The sequence below is a fragment of the Panulirus ornatus genome, chromosome 57 (assembly GCF_036320965.1).
Source record: "Panulirus ornatus isolate Po-2019 chromosome 57, ASM3632096v1, whole genome shotgun sequence".
Classification (NCBI taxonomy): domain Eukaryota; kingdom Metazoa; phylum Arthropoda; class Malacostraca; order Decapoda; family Palinuridae; genus Panulirus; species Panulirus ornatus.
The window spans coordinates 24,671,484-24,687,331 of NC_092280.1; the positions used below are offsets into that span (position 1 = coordinate 24,671,484).

The following is a 15,848-nucleotide window of genomic DNA, read 5'->3' on the forward strand; positions in this document are numbered from 1 at the left end:
GTGTGTAAACCACGCGTCTTGTTGACTTGCTTCTGTAAACCAGGTCTTGGTTACGTGTGTGTACCAGGTTTAATATTCTCTTCATAAGTGAACCAGGTTTTAATCTTCTTTGATATGTAAGCAATGTATTATTTGTTGTACGTGCCTAAAACAGATTTTCTCTAGTTTACGTGTGTAAACTAGTGGTTTTACATCCTTTTTCATTAGCGTAAACCAATTCTCTTCAGGCTTGTTTTCAGACACGTGTAAACCAGATTTTTGCCGGTTTTGTTTATATATGTAAACTAGTTTTCACACGTGTTTACATGAGTAAACTAGAAGGCTGTAAGTCTTCTTAATATTGTAAGCTTTCTTAGCTGTATACAAGTGCAGTGTAGGTTGGTTGACCGTTTGGCTGGATGGTTGACGGTTTGGCTGGTCGGTTGGCTGGTTGGTTGGTTGGTTGGCTGGCTGGTTGGTTGAGCTTCAGGTCAATCACCAGCCAGAGGTCATTCAAGCCGACAAAGCCAAGGAACATTCACCAACACAAAAAGCCTTTTAACTCCTTCTTCTGGACGAACTACACTCTCACTCATGCAATGTAGAGCTGTATACCGTATTGAGTCTTGTGTGCCTCAAATCCATTCGAATAAATGGACTGAAGATGACAGCAGCGAGTTTCAACTGATGTGAGTATAGAATGATCATTTAAGGAAACGCCCTGATTAAGACGTGTGGAATTACTGAGCCACAGTGATCATTTCATCCCTTGAGCACAATGTCGTCCGACCCTTGGAACACGATGGTACGACCCTTGAGTACGAGCGAGAGTACGACCCTCTGGGCACAAATGTACAACTCTTAGTTATGATGGCCTGGTCTTTGACCCGACCCTCACTGCATATTTTCTTTTTTTGGCTTGTCCTCTCTCCTCTCTCTCTCTCTCTCTCTCTCTCTCTCTCTCTCTCTCTCTCTCTCTCTCTCTCTCTCTCTCTCTCTCTCTCTCTCTCTCTCACCCCTGAAAAACTGGCCGTCTTTGTCTGGACGAGACAACATCCTGTGCCACACACACACCAAACAACTACAATGCCTCCAAACAGAAGCCTGTTCATCCTGTCTTCTCCTATGCCCAGACCTTCCTGGGATTTGCTCTTCTCTCTGAAGCCAACAAGTTGAACATAACAACAGTACTATCTAACAACCCACGCAGTTAAGTGCTGTAGTATGGAATCAGAGTAAGTGAATTACATTTCGCTCAATGCATGTTTTGGACGATTGAAAATGTCTTCCTAACTGAAATAAAAGAAGAAATTCCAATCATACTTAAGAGTTTTTAAGACTCTGAATTGATACATACGTAATCTGTTGGGATAATACATAAGTCGAGTTTCTCCTTCTCCAACGCTGTTCATCTGAACACCTGTCGTCTCCACGACAACCCTGTGCCCTGGGTCTCCACGGTTACTGTGTCCTGAGTCTCCACGGCTAGTCTGTGTCCTGGGTCTCCACGGTTACTGTGTTCTGGGTCTCTACGGCTACTCTGTGTCCTGGGACCATGTGACAGTATGACCGACCTTGGGGGTAGCAGGTGGTAGCGTGACCTGCCCTGGGGAGCAGGTAGAAGTGTGACCCGCCCTAAAGAAAACAGCAGTGTGACCAGACCTGTAGGAAGCAGGAGGCAGTGACACCCACTTTGTGATGAGGGAGGGCAATGTAACCCACCGTGGAGGGAGGAGGAGAATGAGGGAGGTGTGACCCACCCTCAAGGGAGCAAGAAGGAAATGGTGGGTTGGTGTGGGGGTAAAGGGGACGGCGTGTAACCCCCCTACCACACACACCTCATCCGACACCGCCAGAACCGCCACTACATAAACACGCCACCAAAAAACCGGTGCCATAAACTAATGGTGCAAGACAAGCTAATCCCCAACAACGTAGCTGCGTGTCGTCATGCGACACCCGCCAGCGTCACCAGACCTCCCCCTCCACACTGACGCACGTGACGCTCCCCCCCCCGCTGCCGCAACCCCTAACCGACCGCCTTCCTCGCTTTCCGCTGAGCTACTGGCAGACAACAGCTTAAAAAAATCATATATATATATATATATATATATATATATATATATATATATATATATATATATATATATATATATATCAGTAACAATATCTGAGTTCATATCTAATCAGTCAAAGCAACATGATCACTCGTCCTGTTCAAAGCGCGTCACATTTCGTACAAAAAAGGTTATTTACCACAGCGTGATCCGACGTAGGCAACAGTTAAACACTGCACCTTGACGTGTGTGTATGGCAGTCTGGATTTCTCTACCCTGACGGATCACCCGTGTCAGGTTTCATAACGCTCTAGGCGGAGAGTGCATTCTTGCCCTCAAAACACCAAGAGAAAATAGAAAAAAAAAAAGAATGAAGTGAGAAAACTACTGCATCACACTTACAGTCATACACCCAATATTTTTTTTATATATATATCACGAGGTTTTCTACACCAGACGGTGCCTCGGTATGAGGGAAAAATGAACCGTTGAAGCCTTGCACACGTCGCTACGACTTTTGGCCTACTTTTACGAACCATATCAAAACCAAGCTTGTCATACGCCAAAGGAGTCTTCTTAACTCGAGCTGAAGCTGGCTACTGGCGGTCGTGCTCAAGAGAGGGAGGGATCTCACCCTGTCATGCCTCCTCCAAAGGTTAATAAAACAAACACATCAGCAGCGGTTTACGGTATATTTAATATCAAGAAGCTTCAGCCCATTGTTTATTTCTCACGCGATGAGTTCATACGCCCCCATGACGCTTCGCCCCAGATACTTGAGAAGGTATCCTAATCTTGCCCTGCTATAAATAGTTCCCTCATCATGTAACTTGTTATATAATTCAGTCATCGTGGCCTAGTTCTTGCAGAGGGCGTTTTGTACACTCTTTGTGCCCTCTTTGGCGCCGTCGCCTTCGGGATGGGTAAGTAAGGGGTGCACGAAAAAAAAAAGGGTTCTTCACAATTTTTTTTTTCTTTTTATGGTGAAGGCTCCAGCCACGGGCGAAAGTCCACATTAGGGGGAATTACGAAAGGGAAAAAGGAAAGGGGAAAGTGATCTCGAACTTTGGAGGAAGTGACCAAGTCATGGTACCTGGAAAAGGCACGAGTTCCAGAGCTTAGAGGAAATTTGACCCTTTTGCCCCACGCCGCAGTGTTGGGTCACTTTCTTCTATGGGTATCACTTTGGTTTTTGCTCCCGAGAGCTGGCTGCTTGTGTGCCCCTCACCACGAGCTAGCCCACGCTGTACTCGGCTAGCTGTTGCGTCACATGATCACTGCGTGGCCATCGGCAACTCAAGGGTGGGCCGTTTTGATATTTACTTCTTTCTCTATATAGATAGATAGACAGATAGATAGATAGACATAAATATTGTTACGAATCCTTCTACTAGGATGGATCGTCAATCATTACGCACACTGGATAACGCTATCTTAACGTTATGGAATAAAAGTAAACACCAAGATAACAAGATAACAAAGCACATTAATCGGGCACGAATACTTTCGTTAACACTTAACATTCAATATTCCAAGTAAGATCTCAAACCAGGAGATCTCTTTCCTTGATGACAACTTGACTCTACAAACATGATTCAAGATACACTTATTCGTTGGACACTTCTATGACAAGCTACAATACTCTATGACACTCGGACCTAAATGACCGAGGCAGTGCAACACCGTAGAGTTTAGTGTGGCGCCACTTTACACTGTGATCGTAGGCTACGGGTTTGAGACAGAGGGGAAACCTGCTTACCTGCTGAGCCCTGCGGGGTTGCTAGGAATCGTGGCCCAGCTGGCATCAGAGGTGTTTGATGAAGGGGGGAACAGCGAGCCAGGAGCGGCCTGCCCCGCCCTTCTGCCCTAGTCTCAAGTGGGATGGAAGGGTGACCCAGAGTGCCACTCCTGATTGGCTCGAGGCACTAAGGTCCAGCTGTGATTGGAGGAGGGTGTCTCCTAGTGCCACTCCTGGTTGGCTGGAAGCCTTCGGTCCGGCCCTCATCTTGCCTAAGGCCCAACCTTTTCTTATCCTGATGGTAGCGACGATATATAGGAAGCCATATTTCCTAGATGACCTCCTCTCTTGACCTCAGCCGTCTGGCGCCTCAGACGTGGGAAAGACGACAGGCCTAAGTGTTGAGGGTAACTGGGTTGATGACCCGGCCAGGAAGTGAATTCCAAGCCGATATAACGGAGCCCCCCCCCCCCCCACTCTGCCATCCTATAACCTAAAACATCACTTACACCATAAACACACATGGGGCACACATACAAGCATAGGGCACACACACACATGTTCGTAACAACATATAGTTACAAATCCGTTAGACGTTGCAGACCTTGAAAACCAGGAATTATCTACACAACTTGCAACATCTCCAGATTCCTTTTTCCCACAAAGTATGCAAGTCATAGCCAATCAGTATGCGACACAGCTTTCAACTAATGATGCGAAAAGACTACCCAGACAAGGACTGAAAAATATAGAATGAATTATCACACCTCAATATGCAATATACATATTCACTTATGTACACACCGAGCGAAACTTATACATCAGCTATGCAACACAAAAAAGAAAAAATAACTATACGCATGAGTGGAAACATCAATTACCATAACTATGCAACATGCAATGCCAGGTGTTAGTCAAGTTATCAATTACCACTTAACCACATTCCAATTATTGAATAAGCTATGAATTGGCTATACAACATGCGTTGAAAAGGATATATTCAAAATACCCAGTATGTAAATCATAAGCTATACATTGTTATAATATGTTAATTTACGGGAGATATCACCTTATTTGTCATTGTACGTAATCCTTATCCTAAGCCAAAAATTAGCCAAAATATCATGCAAGATTAAAATTAACCATATAAAGTGCAATCTTGATTTGAATATTAGTTACAATGAGTAGTCCCCTATTAGTAATTAGCCAATCAAACTGTTGAAACAGCTAGGCAATAGATCAGCTTCAAAACAAACAAACCTGCTAGGTTATAAATTATCTTCAAAACAAATAACCCACTCCACTCTTATAGCATTGTAACTGGCGCCATGAGAGGTTATTCTCAGCAAGGTTCAGTGATATTTAACCTTTATTCTTAGGGCATTTCCGGTAAGTCATGCGCAGTGGTGACTCAGACTCGTCGACTTCGCACATAGTGACAAAGGCCGAGCCCGAGGATGTCTATCATTGGGTTGGTTAAGATTAATCTTAGTGCAATTAAATATTTTCGATGACAGACCGTCGAGAAAAAAAAAGAGCCTCAATGATGTGAAGTTGTACACTCAGGAGGAGAGGAATCTTGAAACAATTGCACCAAACAAGGTTCTGGAGTACCCGAATCTAACCTAACCCCATGGAATCTAATTCAACATAACTCCACATAATTTTAGTACATTTTGCTATCATATATGAATACGGTATCGTTGGAAGAGCCATTTCAAGACGGATTACGGCATGAAAATGTAAACATTGGTGCTTTACTGTGCTTCCGTTATAGTTTGCATGACAGACCAGAAAAGCTGCAAGAATATAGTCAAACACTGATGACAGAGTTGCAAGAGGGACCACTGCCACTGTCAGTTGGCTACGTATCATGCAACATGCCAAAGCATGAAATAAGCCATGTAGCTAGCTCTATGAGAGCAACACTCCCTCTCCTGTTGCACAAATAGGTAGTTAAATAAAATTTAGGTCTATGAAACTAAGTACAGCATCAAGCAAGTGGTAATATTAACTTACAGTATATACGTCATAGGATAAGACAATAGCTATCAATTGCCTTCGTACGAAATACAACTGCCGGACGACTTACCCTAAATATGCCTTGTTATCCAATATTTGCCTCGTTTTCCTGTAGATTCATAAGGGTACACCTTATCTTATACGCAGACACCGTCTCTTGCAAGAAGAACATACGATTCATGTACCATATCAAACTGAATAGCGAGATAGACACCGAAAAAAAGGTAAACAAAGGGGGAAATGATCGAGTCTGCCGGCTTCCGAGGTTCGGCGACATGCAGGAGGGAGGGAACATTGGTGCAGGCTTGCCAACCCACAGACGTACTGCCGAACGACTGTTTCGACGAGATAATCTTATAGTATTAGAGTAAGGTATATTATAGATATGTATATCAATGGAGCATAAATGCGTAACTTACATTTTTCTATTATCCTCTAAGACTAACCCTCTTCCCACCTCTTTTCTTTTTTTGTGTAAGAAATAGAATTAGCGTGAATCAAACTTGAAACTACTAAGTGCTTGTTAGCTTTAGCTCTCTATGTTCAGCCATGAAGAACGCTTATGTAATATATATGCAGTACATGTGGCATTATCTATTGGCCTCTGGCTGCAAAATTGTTAAAACTATATATATTTTCTTCAGTGGTTTTATGGTGAAACTTTATCTTGAAACTTTTCGAAGCGTGAATGTTAATTAGTAAATAGAAACTCAAAATCAAATTCTTATTCACTTCTAGAAAATATGAGTTTTCATTATTGTTGTTATGTCGGCTTTATACTCATCATGACCTAAACAAGGCAACTTGGTTAGTTACCATACACTGCAATGACCTGTTGTTTCATAGTTTTATACAGTTTGTCAACATTTCAAGGAAGAAGGTTGGATGATTGAGTAGCGGTGAAGAGGAGAGGGGAGTGGAGAGGGTGAAATGGTGAGGTGGAGAGGATAAATAGATTAGAATGACAGGGTACGATGTAGGGTCGAGAGTGGGGTTGAGTTCGGTTGAGCAGAGGATTTGATTGCACAGTTTCCGTTTGGAGGATAGTATGGGGTTGAGGGATGAAGAAGCTCTATGGAGGGAAGTACAGTGATAGATGGATAAGGTGCAGCGAAAGGATTGAGAATAGTGAAATGAGAGAAAATGATACGATGGATTGAAGTAGAGAAGAGGAAACATTTTTTCTCGTTATATATTGGAGGCTCCAGTCATGGGCCGAAGTCCACATCAAGGACGGGCCTTAATTGAAATATAGAAAGGACTATGAAAGGGCAAAACAAGATACAAGGGAGAGCACTCGCGAATTTTCGGGAAGTAGTGAAAGAGACGTAATAAAATGTGGAATAAGAAGCTAAAGAAATTAGTGGAATGGAAACACGTACAAAAGATGGCTTAGAGAAATATATTAGAGAGGATGAACAAAGAGTAAGGAGCGAACGAATGGAAATTAAATAGAAAGAGCAGAATGGCGGGACGAGCAGAAGAAAAAAAATGATGTATTACGGGAGGGACAGAGGAATGAAAGAGACAAAATGGGCAAAGGTTGGAGGCCTTCTGTGCAGGGAGGTCGGTAGAGGGAGGACCTTGTAGCCCCTGTGGCCCGATTTTAGATGATTGGTACTTGACACCTCCAGCTGCAGTGGCCCACTGACACCCACACTGGAGGACGGGTGGGAAGACAAGGTAAAGGCAGGGGAGGGGTGGAGAAGACAAGGTGAAGGGATGGAAAGGTAGGAAAAGACAAAGAGGAGAGAACGAAGAAGAAGACATGGTGGAGGGAGGGTCGGTAGAAGCTGTACAATGGAAGACAGGCGGAGAAAGATATGCGTCAGCGTCGGAGCGTTAGGGAAGTCAGGGCGGAGGGAAAAGGTCAAGAAAGTCACAGCGTAAGGAAGCGATGGAGGGAAGGACAGAACAGATGATTCTTTGACCTGACCTTTCAAGGTTTAGTTCATAACATTCAAGGGTCGTACCGTAGTGCCCAATAGTTAATGATAATGATTCACTAACTGCAAATCCTTTACAGAACTTGATAAGGACAAAGAAGTAACTTCTCCCAAAAAATTAGGTTTTTCAGAGTTCTTCCTCCCCTTCCTCCCACCTCACCGTCTCTCCGCACCACCCCTCTAAGTAGGCGACTTGCTCTCCCCCGTTTAATACTGGCCATAAAAACCCCTGCTAGAGTTCACCCTCACACCCCATCTACAAGCAAATCGAGACATAAAGCTTGGCTAGTGGGGTACGGCGATTTCTGAGTCCTAACCTTTCACGCGCATTTTTATTTACATCCGTCTTACTAGCACCTGCCCACTAAAATCAATCATCAAATGAGTTAAATATTGCTCTAACAGACGATCATGACTCTCACGTTTTCCAGATTTGTCTTCTATTTACCTCCCTAACAATGGAGATAAGACAAGAGTTCACCATGAAAGGGCGACTATCATATCGATCTTTTGAGCAGCCAGATGAACGAGGACTAACAGTGACTGATAGGTTTTATTCTTTTCTTTTTCATCTTACACAAATAAGATCAATAAGCGTCAAATGACACAACGAAAATACATTAGTCTGGGTCCCTACAAACGGCACAATATATATCCCTATATTCTGAGAATTAGAAACCTCACGTAATTGTTATCGGAATTTATGAAAACAAAAGTAACACGGACCATTTTGCTAGTTTCGCTGTCACACACCGGTCTCGTCGAACTCTTAAATCAGCCACGCCCGCTGCATTGTTACCCACATCTTTACACCTCGGCACCCGGGTAACGCCATCGCTGCACCTGTGTAACAACGTCACCATACTCGTGTTACATCATCACTACACAAGGCTGTTACAGTAATGGTGTAACGAAGACGAGGGTGGTACCTGAGAGTGTGGAGGACGAAAAGTCGTACATGGTGGTATGACAAGGACGAGTCGTACTTGGTTGTCTGATGAAGACAAGGGTCAGACACATACGATATGTATACATATATATATATATATATATATATATATATATATATATATATATATATATATATATATATATATATATATATATATATACACACACACACACACACCTCTTGGCAGGGAGTGGGGAGTGAACATGACAATTATACAGAGCGTCGAGGACGCGTTGGCTGGGGATTATATTTATTATGCTAAGACTTACGACTTTGCTGATTCATATGGAAGGCTCCCTTTTCTCCCCAGCAGTCCCTAGACCGTATTGCGGGTGGCCAGACGTGCCATAATGGCACGTTCCGTCCGCTAAGGGTGGGGCATCTTGACCACCCAGTGTGATATTCTTCTCAAACCATCCTAGTGTTGGCAGGTTAGTAGGGCACAGCACACCACTACCTGTGGTGCCGTTGCTGTCACTGAATTCCTCTTATTTATGTAAAACTACACAAATAAGGATTCTAAGCAGACGATAAGATTCTGTGCGGCACAGTAAAAAAAAGAAAAGCTCCTTGTGGCACAGTTTAAGAATATAAGACTTCATGTAGCACAGTTTCTGTGAGAAAGAGGAGATGGTATAATCTTTCGCGCCACAGCCCGTGGGATAGATAGGAGCTCACGATAACTTCATGGCTACTTGCAGCAAAAGATCAAAACAGATTCATGAGACACAAACACTTAACTCCGTCGATAACAGAGGAAGGCCGTGAGTGCATCGCATTCATCAGTTTAGAGATAAATACATTTCTAGGAAGCGTTAAGGTAAATACAAGATATATATAACTTTCAGAGTTGATTATCTAACTCTCGGTATTGTTAAAGTATTTATTAGCAAACATTTATGAACACTAGAATTGTAAGAAGAGTAAAACAGTAATTATATTCAAAATTTGTGGTATAAGTTGTAGAGCAAGAAGCCTAGCTAGCCGTGGTGTAGGGTTGGGAGCAAGCAGCCAGACGGTCTCTGGAAACTTGTTGCGGGTGGCGACGCTCCGCCGGCCTTGTTGGGTCACGACTCAGCGACGGTCGTGACGTGTGGTCGTAGGTAGAGATCATGTAGCACGTCGTGGATCTGGTGGTGCGAGGCGGGTCGTGTCTGGATCATATTTGCTTCTTGGTGGATCTGATGGTGTTGTGTGCAGGATCATGTTTCTTACATAGTGGATCTAGTGGAGTTAGGAGAATGTGTGTGGATCATGCTTACTCCTCAGCGTGGTGGATCTGATGGTATTGTGAGGTGGATGTGTAGAGCGTGTCTGCTTCTGTCGGGGATCTGGTGGTGTGCGGTGAGGAGAATCGTGTGTGGACCTTGTTCGTTGCTTTGTGGAGCTAGTGGTCTTACAAGTATGTCATGTGTGGGTCATGTCTGCTAAGCTGCGTTTTTTTCCCAGTGTGAGTCAATCAAATAAACAAAATGGACGGGGCAGAGGCACTGGTGCAGGACGAGCAGAGGTTGGACAGTCCGTCTACCCTAAGTTTATGAGCTGACTTGTGTCACGGGTCTAGTACCCATGCCAGTCGGAAACTGAGCTACACTTGCCAATCATATCTCAGGAGGTCATGTTTGCCAAGACCATGTCGGGAGGGCATATCTAAGGAAATTCTGCATGAGGAGGTCATGTCTAGGGAGACTATCTTCAAGGACATCACATGCGAGGTCATATCTGCAGAGGCAGGGTGCTGAGCGAAAGCATTACCATGATAGCGATCATCGCAACATCACATCATAATCTCATACATCCCGCAGCCTCACTAGCCCCTGATAAAACAACATCGGTAATTCCCTGACAGAGCGACGCATCCCCTGTCGCACATGCCGGCCGAGGACAGCTTGCGGGGTCACAGTGTCAACTTCATTCTAATCAAAACAGCGCGCAACAGTGTTGCGGTTGGTGACCCATCTCGTACTGTGTTGCCTTCGCTTAGTCGCCAGCACACTTACCTCAAACACTCCATACTGAAATTTTAGTTGTTTCTTATCATCATAGAGAATGACAACGTGATAAATGCATCTCCAAGAGCAAACTTCAAGGCTCTAGTACATTTTGAAAGCGAGAGTAATACCCTGTGATCATCAGTTAAGTTATAACTTCTAATGCTCTTACGCTCTTTGCTGCTAATTGATTAGCCGTTTCCTCGATATGAGTTACGGCCGAGTCACCCTACACGTCTCTGGGCGGCCACGAGCCTCTTATTTGTCCAGCATTACCCAGCAAACCACAACGCTTTCGTAAATGGCTGCGTGATCCATCCAGCACAATAATTATGCGACCACAGTCCGTACGTTTTACAAATCTTCCTCCCACCCACCCTCACTGTCGCGACAGATACAGTAATATTGTATGAACTATTAACCATCTCCTTCCACAAAAGACCACACAAATTTTCGGCGTTTTTACACTTACCATATTGGCGAATTAATGGCCTATTTATTATCAAAATGAAATGTCAAATCTTTATTGATATACGGGTTTTTTGTCTTTAATGCAGTCTCCCCTCCCCCGTTGAATAGTTGTCATGTCATGATTTATTTTACTTATTTTTGGCTGAATTATTTAAGAGTACTTTGAGTAATCGACGTGAAATTTGTCTTAGTGATTCTGCAACGTAATCATAGCTGATGCCCTAATGGGTATATAAATTATAGAAAGTACTTACAGCGTTAAACTTCCCAAGCCGTTAGACTGGTGCCAGTCTGTCCGGAGCTGTCATCTGGCCACACGAGCCGCTCGGCCAATGGGAACCTTGCTTCCCAGTCCTCCTACCAATGAAAACTCAGGAGCTCTTATCGGTGGCCAATCAGCGACGCCCTATAATTAGGCTAATGGCTGGGAGACGTTTTAGTGTGAATCTGGCAGTGGTTGAGGAAGGTTGTACTAGCTCTTGCCCTAACATGACTGTCTTTGCCAAGGAAATTTGAGCACTGCTTAGTTCCCACGATGGATTACTCTCTGCGGGAAGTGTGGCGCAGAACTATGCCTTACTGTGTAATATCTGTCCTGGTTTTGCAGATGTTAGGAGATATCATGGTTGCTAAGGGAGAATTTTTGCACAAAAACTTTACCGACAGTGTGGATGATACTAGTCCAACTCCGGGCCTACGGAAAGATGCCAGTGATGACACTACTCAAGGTAGGCTTGGCACATTTTGCCCTGGTGTATAATACGTATTGTACTTTTAAGTATGTAACCTCGAAAGGTGGAAGTAACCCCTCAAAAATATTCCAAGTGACTATGTTCCGCTGAAGGTGCTGTAGGCATAACTAACTTGAAGAACACACTAAATAATCATTAACTTGAGATTTTCAAGAGAAAGAATGACACCCAATCATTACAGGTACAAAGTTTTATTTTGTAAGTTTTTAGCCTGCAGAATAGCAAGCAACTCAGTATGAAGACACAAAAGTTAGCGTGGCAGCGCGGGTTAACATTAATACAATTGAGTTTGGGCGTAATAGTGGTTGTCACAACAAGTGTTTGAGCTGTCAGTGAAGACAACATGTGAGGCGCCGCAGCGTGCTCGCTCGCCCACTTGCCCCCTACCGTTCTCGCTAGGTGAAGGGAGTGAGGATCTAGGCGAGTTAGAAGGGCAAATGGTTGTCTTAAAATGGGGCAGCTGTGTCGTGACTCGAGTTCGTCATTGAGTCTAAGGGGTTATTGCGACAACCTTACCCACAGAATACGTTTTGACCTCATCCAAGCGTTTATTACCTGACCTTTACAGTAAAAGCTTTGCTTCGTAGAGCATTTTTCCTGTTACTGTATCACTTGATATATAGCCTGTACAACCACTGCAAAAACAAATTGAATCAAACTGTGGGTTAGAAAGTATGTATGATTTGAACTCAAACGTTATACTGGAGTATGATACCGTGAGATTAACTATAATCCGTATTCCCATTGACCAAAATATTACAATAATCCAATGACTGCAGTAGGATTATAGTTTGTTCTATGGGAGGAAAGTTCATGATTGCTCATGATTCATTGCAAGATGGTGAAATAGTCTCTTTAAGATGCATGACAAGACCTTAGAATATCGATATAGCAAATACTGCAGTACGCTCTAGCACGTCGCATCAGCGTCATAAATCTGTTGGGCCAATCTCCAAGGTCCCAGTGCTTCTGCTCTGCTTCAAGCTTAAAACTTTACCACTCTAATTTTCTAACCCTTCTACCATTTATTTTTGGCTGCTCTGGTTGTTAATGCATCCTCCTTACATGTGTTTTGCTTGCAACATGTAGTCTGCAACTTCCTCGTAAATATAGAGCGCACGCAATTTATAATTCAGTAACTTTATCCATGATAATATGCAAACCAGACTCTGCTCTGTGGCACATCTGGGCACACTGTTAGTTGCGCTTTTGTGTGTGTGTGTGTGGGTGGGTGTAGATGTCCCCTTCTATCTTCCAGAGAAAAGAGGATATTACTAACCTCTGGAAGTCATTGGCACTAATAATACCTTAATCCTGGAAACTCTTGGCGACAAGGATTTTGTTGTGATGTCCTTGTGAAAAGTATATGTGTATCGGCCAAATTAAAAAGGATTCAGTGTGTGCATCCTGTCCAAAAAAATTTGTGTCGGGACCCCGGCCACAAGGTCTGGCATAAAGAAATTCGGATCATGGATTTATATAGGGGCTCCGAGCAGAAGGATCTGTGAAGGGACCCGGATTGTAGGATCCGTGTAGGGACCCTGGCTTGTGTGTGTGTGTGTGTGTGTGTGTGTGTGTGTGAGGGGGGGGGGGGAAGGTGTCCTGGACGAAAAACTTTGCTAGAGCCCTGGACAGAATGGTCCGTGTAAGGGCCCTGGACTGAAGGATCCGTGCTGGGGTTTCGTCTTGACAGAAGGATCCCTATGGGGACCGTAGGCAGAAAAATCTTACTGGGATCCGTAACATAAAGATCATTGAATGGTACCCGGGCAGAAAGGTCCGTATAGGGGTTCCAGACGGGAAAATTTGTGCAGGAAATGGACTTAAAAATCTTTATAGGCATCCAGGAAGAAGGATCCGTGTCGGGGCATCAAACAAAGAACCATGGCACGGCCGGAAAGATCCGTGCAGCGGCCCGAACAGAATTAAGCCTAGTTCATGGTTACCACGGTTACCTTTACATTCTGTGTACCTGGGCTAAGAAGGGAAACTAACCTACCATATGTGGTGGCAGGAAGGTCTTTTTCTCGTAAAGTGGTAGATGGCACCCTGTCACCGACTACGGAAATGCTACTGCTTGGGTATTGGAAAGGGGTGTATATATATGCTAGCTTTTCCCGCCTTAAGATGGAAGCCTCTTTTGACCCCTTCTTATTTTAAGATGTTATAATACAAGAGGGAGGGTACTTAAGCCCTCCGCTCTCCTTGGGTCACCTAACGACACGTAAGGGGAACATGAGTTGTGTCCTTTTTCTCTTACATATATCTCGATCTTCTCTGGTACTTGTTCGCAGTTTCCGGCGTTAGCTAAGTATCGCAAGGAAGATGCGAAGGAAAGGTATCATTCGCTCACATCCATTATCTAGCCGGCGTTAGCTAAGTATCGCAAGGAAGATGCGAAGGAAAGGTATCATACGCTCACATCCATTCTCTAGCTGTCATGTGTAATGCACCGAAATCACAGCCCATAGATCTTTCCCCAATTTGTACCGGCTACTTGAAATGCCCAGGTTCCGTCCATTGACAGCATGTCGCCCCGTCTATACCACATCTCTCCAGTTCATACTAATCCGTGCACGCATTTCACCCTCGTGTATGTTTAGGTCTCGTGTAATGAAACATTCAGTTCACTCCATCCTTCCATCTCCAGTCTGGTCTCCCCTTTTCCCCTTCACTTTTGACAAATATATCCTCTGTCAACTCTACTCCCTCATTCTTTTCGTGCGTCCAAACCATTTCAGCACACCCTCCAACTCCCTCTGCCATACTTTTATCTTTGCTTACCACACCTCGCTCTTACGCTATTGGTATTTACATGATCAATCCTCCTCACACCACATACTGTACTTATCCTTTTCCTATCCAACACATTCACCCTATTCGTACATTAACTATAGCCCATGCCCATGATTTGCATCCATTCAACATTGCCGGGACCACGATATCCCCAAACTTTACCTTACACTTTTAAATATAGATAGGTAGATAGGGTGGATGTACATCAATGGTGGGATGTTGTGAGAGGTGTTATGTCAGGAACCGGGTGGGGTGTGAGGGGCTTGCATCGTCACCACCGGCCGGGGACGCCCGCCCACTGGCCACCTGCCTCGGTGCTTCGCCTCACGCTCCACTACTGGCAACACTGTTTGCTTTTCCTGTTGCTGTTGGTGGTCAAAAACGCACAGTTCTGGGCGTAGCATTGCCACTTGTAGTGCTGAAACATTTATGATGATAAAGATATGACGTACTAATATAGATTTTTAAACATGGGAAGCTTATAACAGGATTTCAATAAGTAACGGGTAAGTTTAATATGTAAACATAATAACGTGAGGAGCTTATCCTATAGGGTAGGTTCTTGAGTGAATACTCTGTTGTTAGTTTTGTTTGAACACATCTGTGTTTATGACGGTAACTAATGACAGGAAATGGTGAAGGTCAGTGCAGCGAGTTGGAAGTTATTGAATATGTTCTCAGACTTTCATATGGTTCCGAATATGATTAACATCCAAATGTATTAGCAACCTAATTGTGCTCCAGATGAAATGTAAGGTGGCTCTTATTTTTTTATATTAGGTGAAGAGGATGCAGGATGACCAGAAAGAATAGCAGTATTAAACCTCACTGTATTATGCCTTCCCAAATTCATAGTGCCTGTTTTACCAGCCCACAGCCGCTATAAGTAGAGTGACGGGATGTTTATATCATAGTCATAGAAGTGATAACGTTGTGCCTGATGAGTTAATTTTTTTCTTCCTGGATGTTGTCAGATGAACTTTGTGTGCGTGTGTGTTTATATGGGTGAGTGACGTCAACGGTATAGCGAGCCGTGTGCGGTTGGTGGAGATGGTCACCCTCGCCGCCCGCTGCTTCGCCACCTGCACTCTTTGCAACACCACCACTGGGATGGATCATTCTCGCTCCATCATTTTGAGGACGA

General features: G+C 43.9%; 1 protein-coding gene across 2 annotated transcripts in view; it reads left to right on the forward strand.

The window, feature by feature from the left end:
* The first annotated feature begins 11,594 nt into the window (after positions 1-11,594).
* The window catches only part of LOC139766304 (uncharacterized), a 49,754-nt gene continuing 45,500 nt past the window's right edge, over positions 11,595-15,848 (forward strand). Inside the window, exon 1 of one of the 2 annotated variants that reach the window (XM_071694758.1) lies at positions 11,595-11,884. In XM_071694758.1, the coding sequence (XP_071550859.1) occupies positions 11,692-11,884 (193 nt within the window). In that variant the 5' untranslated portion in view covers positions 11,595-11,691. The remainder of the gene's footprint in view (positions 11,885-15,848) is intronic. The other variant, XM_071694759.1, reaches the window with a different exon arrangement.